Source organism: Aythya ferina, assembly GCF_964211825.1.
Source record: "Aythya ferina genome assembly, chromosome: 28".
NCBI classification, from domain to species: Eukaryota; Metazoa; Chordata; class Aves; order Anseriformes; family Anatidae; genus Aythya; species Aythya ferina.
The window spans coordinates 2,283,269-2,302,031 of record NC_140325.1 but is presented as its reverse complement, the minus strand read 5'-3'; the positions used below and the strand labels follow the sequence as shown (position 1 = coordinate 2,302,031).

At 59.9% G+C, this 18,763-nt stretch overlaps 1 protein-coding gene across 6 annotated transcripts; it reads left to right on the top strand.

The window, feature by feature from the left end:
- The first annotated feature begins 2,712 nt into the window (after positions 1-2,712).
- Positions 2,713-14,772, top strand: SMUG1 (single-strand-selective monofunctional uracil-DNA glycosylase 1). 6 transcript variants are annotated; one of them, XR_014686128.1, is made up of 5 exons: positions 2,713-3,512; positions 4,180-4,299; positions 4,922-6,220; positions 6,284-6,325; positions 6,364-6,564. XR_014686128.1 is itself a non-coding variant. In XM_084499823.1 (3 exons), the coding sequence occupies exons 1-3, from the start codon at positions 2,721-2,723 to the stop codon at positions 13,610-13,612; spliced, it is 918 nt and encodes a 305-aa protein (XP_084355949.1). In that variant the 5' UTR covers positions 2,713-2,720; the 3' UTR covers positions 13,613-14,772. The 6 variants fall into 6 exon arrangements, 3 of the variants coding, with proteins under 3 accessions (XP_084355949.1, XP_084355948.1, XP_084355947.1); XR_014686126.1 differs by having other exon boundaries at positions 4,922-5,972; positions 6,032-6,564; XR_014686127.1 differs by having other exon boundaries at positions 4,922-6,031; positions 6,095-6,564.
- Positions 14,773-18,763: the final 3,991 nt, after the last annotated feature.

Sequence of the window (18,763 nt, the reverse complement as noted above, 5' to 3'; positions counted from 1 at the left end):
ACCAAAAAAAACCCGTTTTTGCCGTTTTTTTAACGTCGATGTTTTTAACCCCGGGGTGTCCCCACCCAGGGTGTCCCCCCCCCACCCGGGGTGTCCCCCCCCCACCTTGTCCCCGTGTCCCCCCCCCCTCCCCCCTTGTATTTGCTTCCAATAAAGGGTCACTTTTCAGGAGCGGGGTGCTTTGTCCTGGGGGGGGGGGGGGGGGGTTGGGGACATTGGGGACACTCCCAGTGCTCCCAGTTTGGCCCAGTTTGCCCATGGCGGTGGGGTCCCGTGCTCTGCACCCCCCCAAAATTTTTTTGGGGGGGAGGGGGGGGGCTCCTCGGCCGCTCCTTTGCTGCCACCTGGCGGGCACGGCGCGGTGCTGCGATTTGGGGACACGGAGGTGACATTTGGGGAGGGGGGAGGTGACACTGGGGGGACAGCTGGACCCCCCCCGGGTGCTGTCAGGGGGTGGGGGGAGGGGGGGACACGAGTGTGAGCCCCCAGGGGTGTGGGGACACGGGGGGGTGCTTGGGGACACTGCGGGCACCGGGGACAAACACGGTGCTTGGGGACACTTCTGGTGAGAGGGAGGTGGCCCTGGGGACAGGGGGGACCTGGGGGTGGTGGTGGCCTTGGGGACATTGGTGGCTTTGGGGATAACGGCCCTGGGGTCGGTGGTGGCCCTGGGGACAGTTTGGGGACAGGGGTGGCTTTGGGAATAATGGCTCTGGGGACATCAGTGGCCCTGGGGACAGGGGTGGCCTCAGGACAGGGGTGGCCATACAGCTAGGGGTGGCCTTAGGGACATTGGTGACATGGGGACAGCGGTGGCCCTGGGGATGGTGGTGGCCCTGGGGACGTTGTTGGCCTCAGGACAGTGGTGGCCTTGGGGACATTGGTGACATGGGGACAGAAGTTGTCTTGGGACAGCTTGGGGACAGGGGTGGCTTTGGGAATAACGGTGGCCGTGGGGACAATGGTGACTTGGGGACATTGGTGGCCCTGGACATGGGGGTGGCCCTGGGGACAGCAGTTGTCTCGGGACAGCTTGGGGACAGTGGTGGCCCTGGGGACATTGGTGGCCTCAGGACAGGGGTGGTCCTGGGGACATAACAATGGCTTTGGGGACCTTGGTGGCCCTCGGGCTAGTGGTGGCCCTGGGGACATTGGTGACATGGGGACAGCGGTGGCCCCTGATTTGGGGTGGCCCTGGGGACAGCTTGGGGACAGCGGTGGCTTTGGGGACAGCGGTGGCTTTGGGGACAAGGGTGACCCTGGGGCTCTTGGTGGCCCTGGGTCCCCTCCTCCGCCAGGGGTCGCCCTTGCGCCGCCGGCGCGCCACCGAGGCCCCGCCCCCTTGTGGGCGGAGCCGCTCAAAGCCCCGCCCCCCTCTCTCCCCGCGGCTCATCTCCCCCGCGGGGTGCCGCCCCCTCCCCTCCGGATTCTCCCATGGTGCCCCGGGGCAGCGGCAGACAAAGAAGCGGCGCGGACTCCAATTCCCAGCAGGCCCCGCGCGGGGGGGCGCGTCACGGGTCAGGGGGCGGGGCCAGCAGGGCGGGAGGCGGGGCCGGGCTGGTGGGGGCCTCGAGCGGCGCTCAGGTAGGCCCGGGGTGGGCGCTGGGGGGTCGTGACGTGGTGTGACGTCATGGGGGGCGGTGGGGGGGGCGCTCGGGGGTGGGGAGGGGGCTTGGGGGGCATTTGGGGGGGGCATTGGGAGCAGGTAGGGGGTTGGGGGGCAGTTAGAGGGGCATTGGGGGGGCATTGGGGCAGTTAGAGGGGCATTGGGGGTAGTTAGGGGGGCATTGGGCACGTTGGGGGCAGATGGGGGGGCTTTGGGGGTAGGTGCGGGGGGCTTGGGGGGCACCTGGGAGGGCTTTGGGGGGGTATTGGGGGCAGGTAGGGGGGTGGAAGGGCAGTTAGAGGGGCACGGGGGGCATTAGGGGAAGTTAGGGGGCGAGTGGGGGACTTTGGGGGCAGTTGGGGGGCTTTGGGGGCATTTAGAGGGGCATTAGGGGCAGTTAGGGGGGAATGGGGCACATTGGGGGCAGATGAGGGGGCTTTAGGGGCACTTAGACGGGCATGGGGGACAGGTAGAGGGGTGGGGGGGCAGATAAGGGGGTATGGGGGATGTTAGGGGGGCATTAGGGGCAGTTATGGGGGCAGGGAGGCAGGTAGGGGTGCATGGGGGGCAGTTAGAGGGGTTTTGGGGGTAGTTGGGGGCATTAGGGGCAGTTAGAGGGGTGTGGGGGGCAGGTAGCAGGGCATGGGGGGCAGTTAGAGAGACGTTGTGGACAGATGAGGGGTATGGGGGGCACGTGGAAGGGCCTGGGGGGGTATTTGAGGGGGCATTGGGGGCAGGTAGGGGGGTGGGGGGCAGTTAGAGGGGCAGGGGGGCAACTGGGGGGTATTTGGGGTAGTTAGAGGGCATTGGGGCACTTGGAGGGAGGGGGGGGGGCACTGGGAACTCCCTCAAATGAGGGGCAGGGCTCTGGGGGCAGTGTGTCACTGTGTCCCCCCCCCCATACCCATTTAATGCCCACGGGGGAGCCACAGGAGGCCCCGTACCCCCCCCATAGCCCCCTGCACCCCCTTATAACCCCCCCATAACCCTTTATATGCCCCTATAACCCCCCATAACCCTTTATATACCCCTATAACCCTCCCATAGCCCCCTTCATAACCTCCTGTACCCCCCCATAACCGCCCCCCCAGCTCTATCCCCAGGCGATGGCAGCATGGAGGTGACCCTGGGCAGCGCTGCGGGGCTGGCACCGGGGACAACAACACCGAGAGCAGCACCAGAAGTGAGAGCAGTGAGAGCAGTACCAGCAGTGACAGCAGCACCAGAATTGACAGCAGTGCCACCAGTGCCAGCAGTGGCAGAAGTGACAGCAGTGCAAGAAGTGACAGCAGCACCAGCAGTGCTAGCAGTGGCAGGAGTGACAGCAGTGCCACCAGTGCCAGAAGTGACAGCAGTGCCACCAGTGCCAGCAGCAGGAGCAGTGCCAGCAGCGCCACCAGTCCTAGCAGCGCCAGAATTGACAGCAGCGCCAGCAGTGACAGCAGCACCACAGGTGACAGCAGCGCCAGCAGTGCTAGCAGTGGCAGAAGCGAGAGCAGTGCCACCATGGCTAGCAGCGCCAGAAGTGACAGCAGTGTCAGAAGCGCCAGCAGCGCCAGAATTGCCACCAGTGCCAGCAGTGCCACCAGTGCCAGCAGCACCAGCAGTGCCAGCGGTGCCAGTAGTGACAGCAGTGCCAGCGGTGCCAGCAGTGGCAGCGGTGCCAGCGGTGCCAGCGGTACCGGAGGCTGAGGATCTGGCCGGCCGCTTCCTGCAGCTGGAGCGGGAGCAGAGCGCGCTGCTGGAGGAGCTGCCGCCCTTCGGGGCGCCCGTGAGCCACGTGTACCGCCCGCTGGACTACGCCTGGGAGCCCCACCGCCACTTCGTCCGCCGCTACTGCCGCGGCCCCAAGCGCGTCCTCTTCCTCGGCATGAACCCCGGCCCCTTCGGCATGGCGCAGAACGGGGTGCGGGTGGGGGAAACTGAGGCACTGAGGGGGGTGGAGGGGTTGGGACGGGGCTGGGAGCCCGCTGAGTGGGGTGGGAGGGGGAAACTGAGGCACGCGGGGGGCCTGGGGTGTTTGTGGGGTGGGTAGGGGGTGATTTATGGTGTCCCCATAGGGACAGAGGGCAGGGAAACTGAGGCACGGAGGAGGCTTCAGGGTGGCTGTGGCCATAGGACAGAGCCTATGGATCCTATATGTCCCCATGGAGCTGAAGGGAAGGGAAACTGAGGCACGCGGGGGACCTGGGGTGCTCTTGGGGTGGGTAGGGGGTGATTTATGGCATCCCTGTGGGGCCAGAGGGCAGGGAAACTGAGGCATGGAGGGGATTCTGGGGTGTTTTGGGGTGGTTGTAGCCACAGGCCGGTGCCTATGGATCCTATACGTGTCTGTGGGCAATAAGGGGAGGGAAACTGAGGCACGGGTGGGACCGGGGGTGCTTATGGGGTGTATAGGGGATAGTTTATGGCATCCCCATGGAGCCAGAGCTGGGGAAACCGAGGCAGCGAGCACCCCGGGGCGCTTTGGGGCAGCACCCTCCACCCTTCAGCTCCCCCAAACCCCCCATGTGGGATCACCCCCAGCACCCACGACCCCAAACCCTATATATTTTTTTTTTCCCTCCCTTTAGGTCCCTTTCGGCGAAACCCGACACGTCCGCGAGTGGCTGGGGGTCCGAGGCCGGGTAGGGAAACCCCGAAACGAGCACCCCAAACGCCCGGTGCTGGGCTGGGAATGCCGACGAGCCGAGGTGAGCGGCGCCCGCTTTTGGGGTCTCTTCCGTTCCCTTTGCCCGGACCCTCGGGGTTTTTTCCGTCACTGCTTCGTCCACAACCACTGCCCCCTCCTCTTCCTCGCCCCCAGCGGCCGTAACCTGGCCCCCGCCGAGCTGCCCCCCACCCAACGCGCCCCGCTCCTGGCCCTATGCGACCGGGCCCTGGCGCGGGCCGTGGAGCTTCTTGGGGTCGGGCTGGTGATTGGGGTCGGGGGGTACGCCCAGCAACGAGCCCGTAAGGCTTTAGGGGCCGCCGGGCTGCCCGTTAGGGTGGAGAGCATCCCGCACCCCTCGCCCCGCAGCGCCCGGGCCAACAGGGGTTGGGAGGAGGAGGCCAAAGCGAAATTGGGGGAATTGGGGGTGCTGGAGCTGCTCCAGGGAGGGGATTTGGGGGATTCTGAGGGTGAGGAGGGGGATTTAGGGGGTTCGGGGGGGGAGGAGGGGGATTTGGGGGCGGATGGGGGTGGGGAGGGGATGGGGGAGGTGGGGAGGGGGTAAAAAGCAGGGGTGTGACTTGGGTTTTGGGGTTTAGGGGGTGCTTAGGAGGAGGGGGATCTAATAGGTTTTCCTATTTAGATGGGGTTTGGGGTATCTGTAGGAGGAAACGGATCCGGGCCTCAGTTTCCCCGCTTATATGGGGTTTGGGGTTTTGTAAGAGGAGGTTGGGGACGGATCTGTGCCTCAGTTTCCCCATTTAGTTGGGGTTTTGGGGTTTCTTAGGAGGAGGTGGATTCATGCCCCAGTTTCCCCGCTTACATGGGGTTGGGGCATCCTTAGGAGGACACAGAGGATGGATCCGTGCCTCGGTTTTCCCATTAAGGTGGGTTTTGGGGTTTCTTAGGAGGAGGTGGGGTCAGATCCGGGCCTCAGTTTCCCCACTTATATAGGATTTTGGGGTTTCCTTAGCAGGAAATGGATCCGTGCCTCAGTTTCCCCATTTAGGTGGGTTTTGGGGTTTCCTTAGGATCCGTGCCCCAGTTTCCCCACTGGCAGCAGCTGTAGGGTCCCAGTCTGCAGGGCTGGGGCACGGCCCCGTTCCCAACCCCCCCCCGTGCCTCATTTTCCCCTTGCTGTGGGGCAGACCCCGATGATCCCAGTCCTCCCAGTTTAACCAGTCTGACACTAAACAGGGCTGAGATTTTGCCGGGGCCCCCGCTCCCAGCACCCACCACCCCATTCCTCAATTTCCCCTAAAGGGGGGCCCAGCGCTCGATCCCCTCCCTGCTTTGGGGCTTTTCACCCCGTTTTTTAGCTAAAATCCCCCATTTTGGGTGCACTTTTTTATTAGGGGATTGCTGGACGGTTCTCGGGGGAAACTGAGGCACGGATCAATCCCATAGGGGGCTGGGGGGGGGGGACAAGAGTGTTGAGGGGTTCTTGGGGTCCCCACACCCCCTCTGTGCCCTCCCCGTGCCTCAGTTTCCCCTTCCCCCAATAAACGCCATGTCCCGCAGCCTCCGTGTCGTTTTTGGGGTGCCACCCCCGGCTGTGGGATCTGGGGGGGCCTCCTCCCCCCCCCAAAGGGTTATTGGGGACAGGGGGATAGGGGGGACATTGGGGACACTGGGATTTGGGGGTTCATTGGGGACACCGGGATTTGGGGGACATCAGTCAATTGCCCCAAGCAGGTTTTGGGGACATTGAGGCAGGTTTTGGGGCTGTTCAGTTTTGAGGCCATTCAGGCAGATTTTTGGGGCCTTTGAGGCAGGTTTTGGGGCCATTCAGGCAGGTTTTGGGGCAGTTCATACTGTTTTGGGGGCCGTTGAGGCAGGTTTTGGGGCAGTTCAGGTGGTTTTTGGGGCTGTTGAGGCAGGTTTTGGGGCCATTCAGGCAGATTTTGGGACAGTTCAGGCAGGTTTTGGCCCCATTGAGACAGGTTCTAGGGCTGTTCAGGCAGGTTTGGGGGCCGTTTAGGAAGGCTTAGGCCCCATTCAAGCAGGTTTTGGGGCCGTTCAGGCAGGTTTTGGGGCCGTTTAGGAAGGCTTAGGCTCCATTCAAGCAGGTTTTGGGGCCGTTCAGGCAGGTTTTGGGGCTGTTCAGGTTCTGGGGCCGTTCAGGCTGTTTTTGGGGCCGTTCAGCCGCCTCGCTTTTTCCGTTTTCCTTCCTGGCCCCGCTGCATCTGGGCACGATGTGGCTGGTCCCTGATGAGTTACGGGGCATAATTAATTCAGCCCTTAATGAGTCAGCGGCCTGACGGGAATGGGGTCAGCGACTGCCTGCAGAACGGCCACCCCGAGCAGGGGGGGGGTATGGGGGATTGGGGGGGGTATGGAGGATTATGGGGGAAATGGGGGATTGGGGGAAATGGGGGATTGGGGGGGGTATAGGGGATTGGGGGGGTATGGGGGATTTGGGGGATTATGGGGGGATATGGGGGATTGGGGGGTGATATTGGGGATTGGGGCATATGGGGGATTAGAGGGGGGTATGGGGGATTGGGGGAAATATGGGGGACTGGGGGATATGAGGGATTGGGGGGGGTTGGGGGGTTATGGTGGGATATGGGGGATTGGAGGGAGTATAGGGGGGATTATGGGGGGATATGGGGGATTGGTGTGGGATATGGGGGATTAGAGGGGATATGGGGGTTTGGGGGGTTATGGGGATTTGGGATATGGGGGATTAGAAGAGGGTATGGGGGATTGGAGGGGTATGGGAAATGGGGGGAGCCCCCCACTTTCTGCAATTGTGCCTTTTTCCCTTTTTTTTCCCCCCGATTTTGGGGTCTGGGAAGGCCCCAGAGGCACCCCATGGCCGGGACTACATCCCCCATGGTGCACCGGGGCGGGCTTCTACGTCACCGCTGAGAGGCAGCATGGGAGATGTAGTCCGGGGGGGGCTCCCCCAGCACGTGGGCAAGGAGGCGGCCCCCCCAAATCCCCCCAATGCCCCCAAACCCCACAAAAAGCCCCCAAATCCCCCCAAACCCTCCCCAATCGCCCCAACCCCCCCTCTACTCACCCCAACCCCCCTAAATCCCGTCCAATGCCCCCAAAACGCCCCCAAACCTTCCCAACCCACCTGAAAATACCCCAACACCCTAAAAACTCACCCAATCCCCCCAAATCCTCCCCCAACCTCCCCTCAATGCCCCCAAATTCCCCCAAATCTCCCCAACTCACCCCAAAATCCCCCCAACCCACCCCAAATCCCCCCAACCCCAAAATCCTTTTCCCAAACTCTCCCAATGCCCCTAAACCCCCCCAAATCCCCCCAATAGCCCCAAAACTTCCCCAGTTCCCCCCAAATCCTTCCAAATCCCTCTACTCAACCCCCAACCCCCCCAAATCCTCCCCCGAAACCCCACCCAATGCCCCCGACCTCCCCCAAATCTCTCCAAATTCCTCCAAAACTCCCCCAATCCCCCCAAATCCTCCCCCTAAACCCCCCACCCCCCCCAAATCCCCGTCTACTCACCCCCAAATCCTCCCCCAAACCCCCCTCAATGTCCCCAATCCCCCCTAATCCCCCCTAAACCCCCCAACCCCACCCCAAACCCCCCCAAACTCCCTCCAAACCCCCCACATCCCCCCAAACTCCCCCTAAACCCCCTCCAATCCCCCCCAAACCCCCCTAACTCCCCCAAATCCCCCCCGAAATCCCCCAAAACCCCACCCCAAACCCCCCCAGCCCCCCGTTCCCCGCAGCATATGGCCGAAAGCTGTCCGGGGGAATTCCTGGAGCCCCAGGAATCCCTGATTTACGCCCCCCCTGACAGCTTTATGGGGTGACCGCCGCCAGCCCCGCACCACCGCCGCTGTAGGGCGGCCGGTGCCGCCGGCGGCCAGAGCTCCGAGGGCCCTAAATCACGGCGCCACTTCGGCCCTAAAAGTAATCCCGATGAATAATTTTTACGGGGAACGCCGCCCATATATCACCAGGGACCCCGGCACCCCCCCCCCCCCCCCTTTATTTTAGGGCCGGTGTCGGGTCCGACCGCCTCGCGTTCCCTAAAAAGGGTGCTGGGGTCTTCATAGTGCTTTTGGGATCGGGGTTTGGTGGTTTTCCTTGGGATTTGATGAGGGGTGGGTTGTAATGTGGGGTTGGCTGTTGTGGGATGCGGTGTTCCCGAATAAATCGGGGGGGTTTTTGGGGTGGGGAGACCCCAAGGGTGCTGCGGGGTCTACTGGGGTCTGAGGGGTGGGGGTGGGATGGGGGTGGGGTGGATATGGGATGGGTATGGGATGGGTATGGGATGGAAAAATGAATATGGGATGGTTATGGGATGGATATGGGACGGAGAGATGGGTATAGGATAAATATGGGATGTGTATGGGATGGAGAGATGGATATGGGATGGCTGTGGGATGGATGTGGGATATCCCTCATCCCAGCACCCTGCATCCCTCCTGCCCTCATCCCTTATCCTTTATCCTCACATCCCTCGTCCCTAATCCCTGCGTCCCTCATCCCGTTATTCCTTTATGTCCCCACATCCCTTATCCCTGCAGCCCTCATTCCTGCAGTCCTGCATCCTTCATCCCAATCCCTACATCCCAATCCCTACATCCCTATATCCCTACACCCCAATCCCTATATCCTACATTCCTATATCCTTCATCCCTACATCCTTTATCCCTACATCCCTCATCCCTGCATCCCAATCCCTACATCCCTCATCCCAATCCCTACATCCCTATATCCCCATCCCTATATCCCAGTCCCTACATCCCATTCCCTATATCCCCGTCCCTATATCCCAGTCCCTATATCCCAATCCCTACATCCCAGTCCCCCCACCCCTCATCCCTCCAATTTGGGGTCCTGCATCCCTCCCTCCCCCCATCCTTCCCTCCCCCGCTCCTCCCACCGCTGGGCACCGGCCCCTACTGGTCCCTACTGGGCCATACTGGGCCGTACTGGGCCATACTGGTGCGGCCGCGCGGAGCGGGCCCGGGGCCGGCTCTGCGGGGAGAAGCCGCTAGAGAGTGGCAGAGAGCCGTCCCTAAAGGGGCCGCCGAAATCCCAAAGGGATGCGGGACCGGGGCGGTGCTGTGGGGTGGGGATGGGGTGGGGATGGAAAGGGTTTGGGATGGGGCAGGGTTTGGGATGCTGCAGGATGGGAATGGTGCGGGGTTTGGGGTGCTGTGGGGTTTGGGATGGGGCAGGGTTTGGGGTGCTGTAGGGTTTGGGGTGCTGTGGGGTTTGGGATGGGGCAGGATGGGGATGGTGCAGGGTTTGGGATGCTGCGGGGTTTGGGATGTTTCATGGTTTGGGATGGTGTAGGGTTTGGGATGGTGCGGGATTGGGGATGCTGTGGGATTTGGGATGCTGCAGGATGGGGATGGTGCGGGGTTTGGGATGGTACGGGGTTTGGGATGCTGTGGGGTTTGGGGTGCTGTGGGGTTTGGGGTGCTGCAGGGTTTGGGGTGCTGCAGGATTTGGGGTGCTGTGGGGTTTGGGGTGTTTCAGGATTGGGGATGCTGTGGGATGAGGATGTTTCAGGGTTTGGGATGCTGTGGGGTTTGGGGTGCTGCGGGGTGGGGATGCTGTGGGGTTGGGGATGCTGAAAGATGGGGTTAAAATGGGATGGGGATGCTGCAGGGTTTGGGATGCTGTGGGGTTTGGGATACTGCAGGTGGGGAGGCTGTGGGGTGGGGAAGGCTGTGGGGTTGGGGAAGCTGAGGAGTTTGGGATGCTGTGGGGTTTGGGATGTTTCAGGATTTGGGATGCTGCAGGATGGGGATGCTGTGGGGTCTGGGATACTGCGGGGTTGGGGATGCTGCAGGGTTTGGGATGCTGCAGGGTAGTAATGCTGCGGGTTTGGGGACGCTGTGGGGTTGGGGACGTTGCAGGTGAGAATTCTGCAGGTTTTGGGATGCTGCCGGGTTTGGGATGCTGTGGGGTTTGGGGTGCTGTGGGGTTTGGGGTGTTTCAGGGTTTGGGATGCTGCGGGGTTGGCGATGTCCCAAACTCCGGGATGCCCCAAATGCGGGGAGGACACAACTTTGGGGTCGAGCTGTGGGGCGGCAGCTCCAGCACCGCTCCCCTGGGGGCTGGATGGCACCGCGCCCCTCTCGAGCCACATTTTGGGGAGAAAAGCGCTGAAACGCATCATTTTGCGTGCAGCACTATAGGGTGGACAGAGGGGGAACCCTGGGGGCTGGGTAACCCCAACGGGACCTTTTGGGGTTTTCTATGGGGCCGAAACAGGCTCAGCTTCTTCTGGACCCATTTCTGGGGGTAGAACTGGACAATTTGGGGCATTTTGGGACCCCCCAGACCCCAAATTTACAGAACGGTGCCCGGACACCACCCGAACCCCCCCACGGATGGGACACGCGCCCCCCTCGCCCGGTGCCGCGCCCCCTCCCCAAATTTTGGGCTCCCTTAGCCCTCTCTGCGTTTTACGCCTCCGTTAATTAGATAATTAATCTTAATTGGGTCCTTTTATTTTTTTATTGCTCGCTGCCCCCCCCCCCTTTTTTTTTTTCCCCGCGCCTTCGGTGCCTGCGTCCCAGCTGCCAGGCAACATTTTCCTAATAGAGTGTTTAAAAAGGAAAACGTGGACGTGGAAAAAAAAAAAAATAAATAAAATAAAATAAAAAATAATAAAAAAGCCAACAACAACAACCAAAAAAAAAAACCCTCTTTGAAAAATAATTTCACTTCTGTTACCGCCTAAAATAAAGCTGGAGCTGGCTCGTAAAAAAAAAAAAAAGAAAATAGCACAATCCGAGAGACAATAAAAATGTCATCTTTTACAATAAAAAACATCTCTTTTTATTATTTTTTTTTTCACTTTTTTTTTCCCTTTTCTGCTTTGCATGAGGTGCTTTTTTTTTTTTTGTTCCCCGGTTCCTGGCGGGTCAGGGAGGAAAAGGGGGAAAAGGGGTGAAAAGGAGCAGGAGTGGGGTGAGGAAGAACGGAAAAAGGGCAGGAAAAGGAAGGAAAAAAAAAACCTTTTTACCCTTAAAACCCCTTTTTAAGGGTTTTTACTTCCTGGTGGCACACCAGCCAGGTTCCTGCTGTTCCCAGGAGTGGGGTCGTGGCCCTCAGCACCCCAAAGGGACGACCCCAAAGTGCTGGGGGTGCACGGGGCAGGGTGGGACCTGCCGGGGTCCCCGTGGGCTGTGCGTGTCCCTGGGGTGGGGATGGGGGGGATTTGGGGGCTGGAGGAGGGAATTTGGGGTTGGAGAAGGGGATATGGGGCTGGAGGAGGGGATTTGGGGCTGGAGGAGCGGATTTGGGGTTGGAGAAGGGGATTTGGGGCTGGAGGAGCGGATTTGGGGCTGCAGAAGGGGATTTGGGGCTGGAGGAGCGGATTTGGGGCTGCAGGAGGGGATTTGGGGCTGGAGGAAGGGATTTGGGGCTGGAGAAGGGGATATGGGGCTGGAGGAGCGGATTTGGGGCTGGAGAGGGGGATTTGGGGCTGGAGAGGGGGATTTGGCACAGGAGAACTTGAATAGGGTCTGGAGGAGGAGATTGGGGCTGGAGAAGGGGATTTGGGGCTGGAAAGGGGGATTCGAGGCTTGAGAAGGGATTTTGGGGCTTGAGAAGGGGGTTTGGGGCTGAAGAAGGGATTTGGGGGCCAGAGAATAGAATTTGGGGCTGGAGAACAGGATTAGGGGCTGGAGACATGGGCTTTGGGCTGGAGAAGAGGATTTGGGGCTGGAAAAGGGGATTGGAGGCTTGAGAAGGGATTTGGGGGCTGAAGAAGGGAATTTGGGGCTGCGGAGGAGAACTGGGGGTTGGAGGAAGGGCCTTGAGGCTGGGTTTGGGAACAGCAGAAGGGCAGCGGGGTCTGAAGAGGGGAAATTTGGGGCTAGGGAAGGGGATCGGGGTCTGCAAATGCAGAGCTGGGGCAGGAGGAAGGATTTGGAGCCGGACCTGGGCCCAGAAGCACCCCAAAACCCCACTTTTCTCCCAAAATCGAACCCGGACGCGAGGTGGGAGCCTCTCCCCTACCCCGTGTGGGGCCGACCCCATAGCCGGCAGCAGCGGGGCCCCGCACGGATCCCGCCGCCGGGTTTTTTGTCGCCTCTTCGGAAAAGATGCGACGTCGGCACCTGTTTTTTGTTTTTTTTTTTTTTTTTTTTTTTTCTGTTTAAAAGACAAATAATCGGGTGCAGGTGTTTGCATTTCTGCATGGTCCGGGGAAAAAAAAAAAAGAGAAAAAAAAAAAAAAAAAAAAGGGCCGCCGTGATTTATAGGAGAGATCCTCGCCCATAAATCTCCCCCGCGCCGCGTATTTGTAAATGAGGCCGGGAGAGGGATTTTTGTCTTCGTTTTCCCCTTTTTCTCCCCTTTTTTTTTTTTTTTTTCTGCGTCTTCTTTTCTCCATCCCGCACCGGGCAGCGCGGGGAAACCAAGACGTGGGGATGGATCCAGCCCCCGTCCTCCATCCCATAAAACAACGAGCGATCCCATTGCAGGATCCAGCCCCAGCACTGGTCCGGACTGGGAGGACTGGGAGCAATGGGATGGAGCGGTTGGCATCCCCCAAAAAAACCCCATTGCGATGGGGTTGGAGCCAAGCCAAGGGTGGACATTGCTCCCACCCCAAAAAAAAATCAGCACCCCAAAAGGGCTTCGTTTCCCCAAGGTTTCTTCTTCCCACCGAAATACTACAGCCCTGCAGCACCACAAAAATGGGAAATCCACCCCAAAATCAGCTGGGGAGGTCTGAGACAAAAGGGATCCCGCGGAGCGGCTCAACCCCATTTCTATTTGGGATGGCGAGTTCCCTTTTTGGGATCCGGGGTGGGAACGGGGGGATTTTAAGGATTTCGCCCCATTTGGGGATGAAATTGGGTTGTGTTCTCTTGGGAATCGGTGGGGGGGGACCCAAAATCCCAAATGGGATCCCCTAGGGGCTGGATCCCGAGGGTTGTAGGGGGGGAGAAGGAGTGGGGCCGGGGGGCGAGCGGGAGGCAGCTGGAGGGAGACAAAGAGGCGGCGGCGGAGAAACAAAGAAGGGGAGCGAGGGACGGAGGCAGAGACAAAGAAAAATGAGGTGGCAGAGGGCGAGGAGGGAGCGGAGGAAGGAGCCGAGCACAACCACCCTCAGCCCCGACCGCGGCCACGCTCCGGGCCAAAATCCTCCAGAAACGGGAAAAAAAAAAAACAAAAAACACACACACAAAAAAAAAAAACCAAAAAAACGGGACCTTCGAAACCCCCGAGAGGCCGCCGAGCCCCCTCCTCTCCATCCTATTTTATTATTTTTTTTTCCCCCACCTCACCCTTTTTTCTTTTTTTTTTTTTTTATATCGGAATAATTAAGTCATCTGGATTCCTCTGATTTACCATTTCCCGTTCCCGTGATAAATTGTCATTCCAGGAGTGAGCCAGTTGGCAGATCTTTTCCCTCCGAGTTATAATTTGTCAAACTGCCACCGGATTCATGTTTTATGCTAATGCGGGCAGACTTATTGACTCGGGGTGAGTCAATGACCGGGTCATGCCTGTCCTCGGGCAAGACGGAGGTGAAAAGGGCAGGGGTGAAAGGAAGAGTGGGCCCGCACCGATTTGCTCCAAAACGGCCCCAATTTGACGGCGGCGGCGGCGGCGGCGGCGACGACGCCGAGGGAGGATGCGGGATGCGCCTTTGGGGTTTCCCCCTCCCGTCCTCCCAGCATCCCGGCCCTACGGGGGAATTGATGCTGAGATTTTGGAGGAAATCCGCTTTTTTTTTAAATATATTTATTTATTTATATTTTTTTTTCTCTTGAGAAGTTCAGCCCCGAAACGGGCCGCGTTTGGCCCCAAACGCTGGCCTCTCCCAGCGCTCCCGCAAACATCGTTTTTTTTCCCCTCTCACGGGCATTTTTATTTAGTTTTTGCCCTATTTCGGAGTATTTCCCACCCCCCCCATCCCCTATGGGGCATCCCCCTTACACCAGGGGGACCCCAGGAACAGCCTGGGGGGTTTGGGGCCCCCCCTGTTCCCCCCCAGGCCATGGGGAAGGGGCTGGGGACCCTCTGGGGGCACTGGTGGGAAAGGGGCTCCCCCCATAGGGAACCCCAAAATAGGGAGTGGAAGGGACATATAGACCACCCTATATAGGTCTATAGAGGTCTGCATCCCCTATAGGGCTGTCCCCTGTGCAGCTAGGGGACCCCACAGCATCTATAGGATCATAACTGCAGTGCCGGGGGCATGGACCCCTCTATAGGCACCCCGTACACCTGCCCTATAGGTGCCTACATGCCAGGGCCCTATATGTGCCAGCCCTGTGCTGTATTCACAGCTACATATAGGGTATATAGGGTGTTCACAGCCACCTATAGGGCTGGGAACAAACACGATCCCATATAGCCAGCTCTGCCCCCCTCACCGGAGGCATCCCACTATATACAGGCCTATACGTGCCCCCCCCTCGTGTGTCACACCAACGGGACCTATATCTATAGGTACGGGGTCATCCGCAGCCACCCCCACCCTATAGGGGTGTGTAGGAGCAGCAGGGCCCTATAGGTGCCCCGCAGCCCGCTCCATATATACGGCCCCTGTACGTGTCTATAGGCACTGGGTGGGGGGGGGGGGGAAGGTGAAGCCTGGAATGGGGGGGCTCAGCTTGGTCTGGGGGGGCTCAGCCCCATCCCAGGGGGGGGGTCACCAAATCCTGGGGGGCTCAATCAGGTCCTGGGGGGCTTTTACCAATTCCTGGGGGGCTCATCCTGGTCCTGGGGGGGGCTCATCCAGATCCTGGGAGGCTCATCCCCATCCCAAGGGGGGGGGGTCACCAAATCCTTGGGTGCTCTGCCTGATCCTGGGGGGCTCAGCTCCTTCCTGGGGGGGCTTTTCCCAAATTCTGGGGGGCTCGGCCAGGTCCTGGGGGGCTCAGTCCCATCCCGGGGGGGGGGTCACCAAATCCTGGGGCTCTCAGCCCACTCTGGGGGGGCTCTGCCCGACCTGGGGGGGCTCTGCCCGGTCTGGGGGGGCTCTGCCTGGTCCATGGGGGGGGGCTCAGCCCCCTAAAGGGGGGGGGGGGCAGCTCTCACCTCTCTGCAGCCTCTCCTCCAAACTTCGCACGCGGGTGGGCGCAGCCGGGGGCTCCGTTAGGGTGGTCCTGGGGGGTCCTGGGGGGCTCCATCGTGGGGGGGGGGCCCGGGGGGCTCCATCGGGGGTCTCAGGGGCTCCGTCGAGGGGTCCCAGGGCTCCATCGGGGGGTCTCGGGGGCTCTGTCCGGGGGTCCCGGGGGCTCCGTCGGGGGGTCCCGGGGGTTCCGCTGGGGGTCCCGGGGGGGGGGGCTCCGTGGGGGGGGGGGGACCTCGGGGTCCCGCTCGGGGTTCCGGGGGGTCCGGGGCCGATCTCCCGCGCGGGGCTCCGAGCACGGGGACGGGGCGGAGGTTTGGGGGGGGGGGGGGGGGGGAGGGGAGGGGGGGAAAGAAGGGAGCTGGGGGTGGGGGGGGGGGCGGGCAAAAAAAGGCAGAAAAGGCCAAAAAAAAAAAAAAAAAAAAAAAAATCTGAAATCGGATCCAGGGGTGGTCACGTGGGCGGAGCAGACCAATGGCAGGGCTCGACGGGACGGGCCCCCGGGGGGGGGCGTTTGGGGGGGGGGGGGGCGGCCCCGCTCGCAAGTTTCGGTGCGGAGCCGCTCGGGGAGGCGAGCGCCGGCCCCGCTCCGCTGCCCGGGACTCCCCAAAAACCCTCCCCAATTCCCCCAGCCCCGGCACCCTCAGGCTGGGACCCCCCCCCCCGGCATCGGCACCCCCGGCCCCGAGCAGCTCCGGGCCCCCCCCGGCCCCCCGAGGCCCCGCCGCGCCCCCCGGCCCATGCGCCCCGTCGGGAGCCGCGCCCGCAGGTAGGGGCCGCAGCTGCGGGGTCTGCCCGGGCTTCCCTGCTCCTCCCCTCCTCGTCTCCTTTCTCCTTCTCTCCTTTTGATTTTTTTCCCCTTCCCTTTTTCGTCTTCGCTGCCCTTTCACCGCTCCCTTTTTCTTCCTTTCCTTTCCTTTCCTTTCCTTTCCTTTCCTTTCCTTTCCTTTCCTTTCCTTTCCTTTCCTTTCCTTTCCTTTCCTTTCCTTTCCTTTCCTTTCCTTTCCTTTCCTTTCCTTTCCTTTCCTTTCCTTTCCTTTCCTTTCCTTTCCTTTCCTTTCCCCTTCCTTCCCCTTTCCATTTTTTTATTTCCTTTTCCTTTCCACTCCCCTTTTTTTTCCTCTTTTCTTTTATTTCCCTTTGCTTTCCTTACCCTTTCCCTTTTCTTTCGCTTCCCTTCCCTTCCCTTCCCTTCTTCTCTTTCTCTTTCTCTTTCTCTTTCTCTTTCTCTTTCTCTTTCTCTTTCTCTTTCTCTTTCTCTTTCTCTTTCTCTTTCTCTTTCTCTTTCTCTTTCTCTTTCTCTTTCTTTTTCTCTTTCTCTCTTTCTTTTTCTCTTTCTCTTTCTTTCTCTTTCCTCTTTCTCTCTTTCTCTTTTCCTTTTTCTCTTTCCTTCTTCCTTCCTCTCATCCTTTTCTCCCTCTCATTCTCCCATTCCCTTTCTCCCTCCCCCCTTCCCTCTGTCTTTCCCTCATCCCCTCCCCTCTATTGCCAAAAAGGGGGAGCACCAAACTTTCTCTAGACCCCCCCCGTCTCTCTCCTACCCCCCCCTTCTCCCTCCAGCTCTATCCAGAAACCACAAACCTCAGGTTTTAGGGTTCTCCCCCTTCCCCATGCACTACCAGGGCGCGGGGGGGCTCTCATTGGGGTCGGCTTCTGGGGGTGTCGGGGGGGCGATGGATGGGGCTGTGCCGGGGGGCGGCTTCCCCGCCGAGTGTCGGGGTCCTTGGGGTGCTCCGAGTGTCCCCCCCGGCCCCCTGCCCCTTCACCTCGACCCCTGGGGGGACAGCTCCCCCCCTCCCTGAGGACAGGGCCTCCTTCCCCGTTTTGGGCTGAAAAAGCGAGGAATCAGCTAAACAGAAAAATAACCAAAGGCGAGGGCTCCGCCGCGCTCTGGTATTCGAGGCACGTCGCCCTGAGCCCCGCGTTCCCGCTTCCAAGAAATATTAATCTAAATTACTATTAATAAGGGACAGCTACAAGTTAATTGGCATTACAATAATTCATTTCAATTTGTTAATATTAAATGAGCAGAGAGCACTTTTTGCTCGGGACGTGCTCGGGCTCGGGGCTGCCTCGCCAGCCCCCCCCCCCAGCCCCATGGGATGGGATGCACTGGCGATGCCGGGTGCTCCGGTGCCTTTCCACCTCCAGCTTTTGCTGTTTTTTTTTCTGTTTTTCCCCTTTTTTTTTCCCTTTTTTCCAGGAAAACACACCCTCGCCCCCTCCGCGACGCATCCAGGCCTTTGCTCCGAACCCACCGAGCCCCCCCCTTCCCCTTAGAGCCTCGCCGCCCGCCCGAGACCCTAATAAAATATTTACGCCTCGTATCCCGCTATTGATTTTATGGAAAAACGCTCCGCTGCTGGAATTCATTAGGTTTGAGTTACCCCGCTCCTCGGCTGGGTAAAAAGCCCTCTCGTCTCCCATCTGTTTGCATCCCGCGGAGCTAAACAGAGCAAAGCGGCTTGATTAATATTTACGGGGCTCTGCTTTGCTGGCTCCAAGCGGCAGCCCCTGCCCCGGCCGGGGGTGCAGGTGGTGCTGAGCCAGCGGGAAGAGGTGGGAAGAGGATGGGATGAAGGCTCCGGGTAAAGGGCAGAAGCATCGGGGTGAAGGAGAAGTCGAGGGGGCTGCGCCCTGGGATCCCCCCTTTGCCTTCAGTTCTCAATGGGTGTCCTCGCTTCTGGGGTTTATCTCCCTTTTATATCCTCCCCGGGATGAAAAGTACGCAATTTCTATCAAATTCCAACTCTTGGCCGATTTGGGGACTTTTCAAGCCAGGCTGGGACATGATGTTGCTGGAAACCAGTGCCTTTCGCAGCAAAAACCCCGTTTGCAGCAAATCTCCCCGCTCCCCGTGCAGCTGAGTTGATGTTTTTTAATGGGGTGGCGGAGGAAGGGATGGGGCTGCAACACCCCAAACTCCTGGCATCCCCTTTCCAAGGGAAAATAATAATAATAATAATAATAATAATAATAATAATAAAGCCTTGCAGGGGATTTTAGGGGGATTCCAGGCTGTTTTGGGGAGGAGGAGGAGTCAGGGGGTTATTTGGGGTGAGGGCTCAGAGAGTGGGATGCGCTGCTTTTTTTTTGCAGCACATTTGGGTCAAGAAGAAACTTTTTTTTGGCACAAGTTTTCGGCCGGATCAGCAACCAGAGCTGCACCATGGGGTGGGGGAGAGGGGGGGGATGAACCCACAGCCAGCGCATGGCAAGGGGAAGGGGCTTCTCCTCCTGGCACCCACCTCCAGGCCTTAAAAAGGCCCCAAACAGCCCCAAATAAGCAGTTTCCCCAAGAGAGGGTGCAGCGACGGGAAGCAGGGCGATGCTCCCAGTCCACACCAGTTCAACCCAGTGCGCTCCCAGCAAGCAAGGCGCTGTTGCCCGCTCCATCACCTCCGAATCCGGGAGCGTCGAGGTGAGCGGAGCGTGCGGGGACGCGTGGTGCCGGGGGGG

What these genes read in the sequence shown, in the direction of transcription:
- SMUG1 (XM_084499822.1), top strand. Translation starts at nt 2,721, where the DNA reads ATGGAGGTGACCCTGGGCAGCGCTGCGGGGCTGGCACCGGGGACAACA. An exon ending in TCGGCATGGCGCAGAACGGG is followed by an intron (nt 3,513 to 4,179) that starts GTGCGGGTGGGG and finishes CCCTCCCTTTAG; the next exon opens with GTCCCTTTCGGCGAAACCCG. An exon ending in GGGAATGCCGACGAGCCGAG is followed by an intron (nt 4,300 to 5,043) that starts GTGAGCGGCGCC and finishes GGGGTTTCTTAG; the next exon opens with GAGGAGGTGGATTCATGCCC.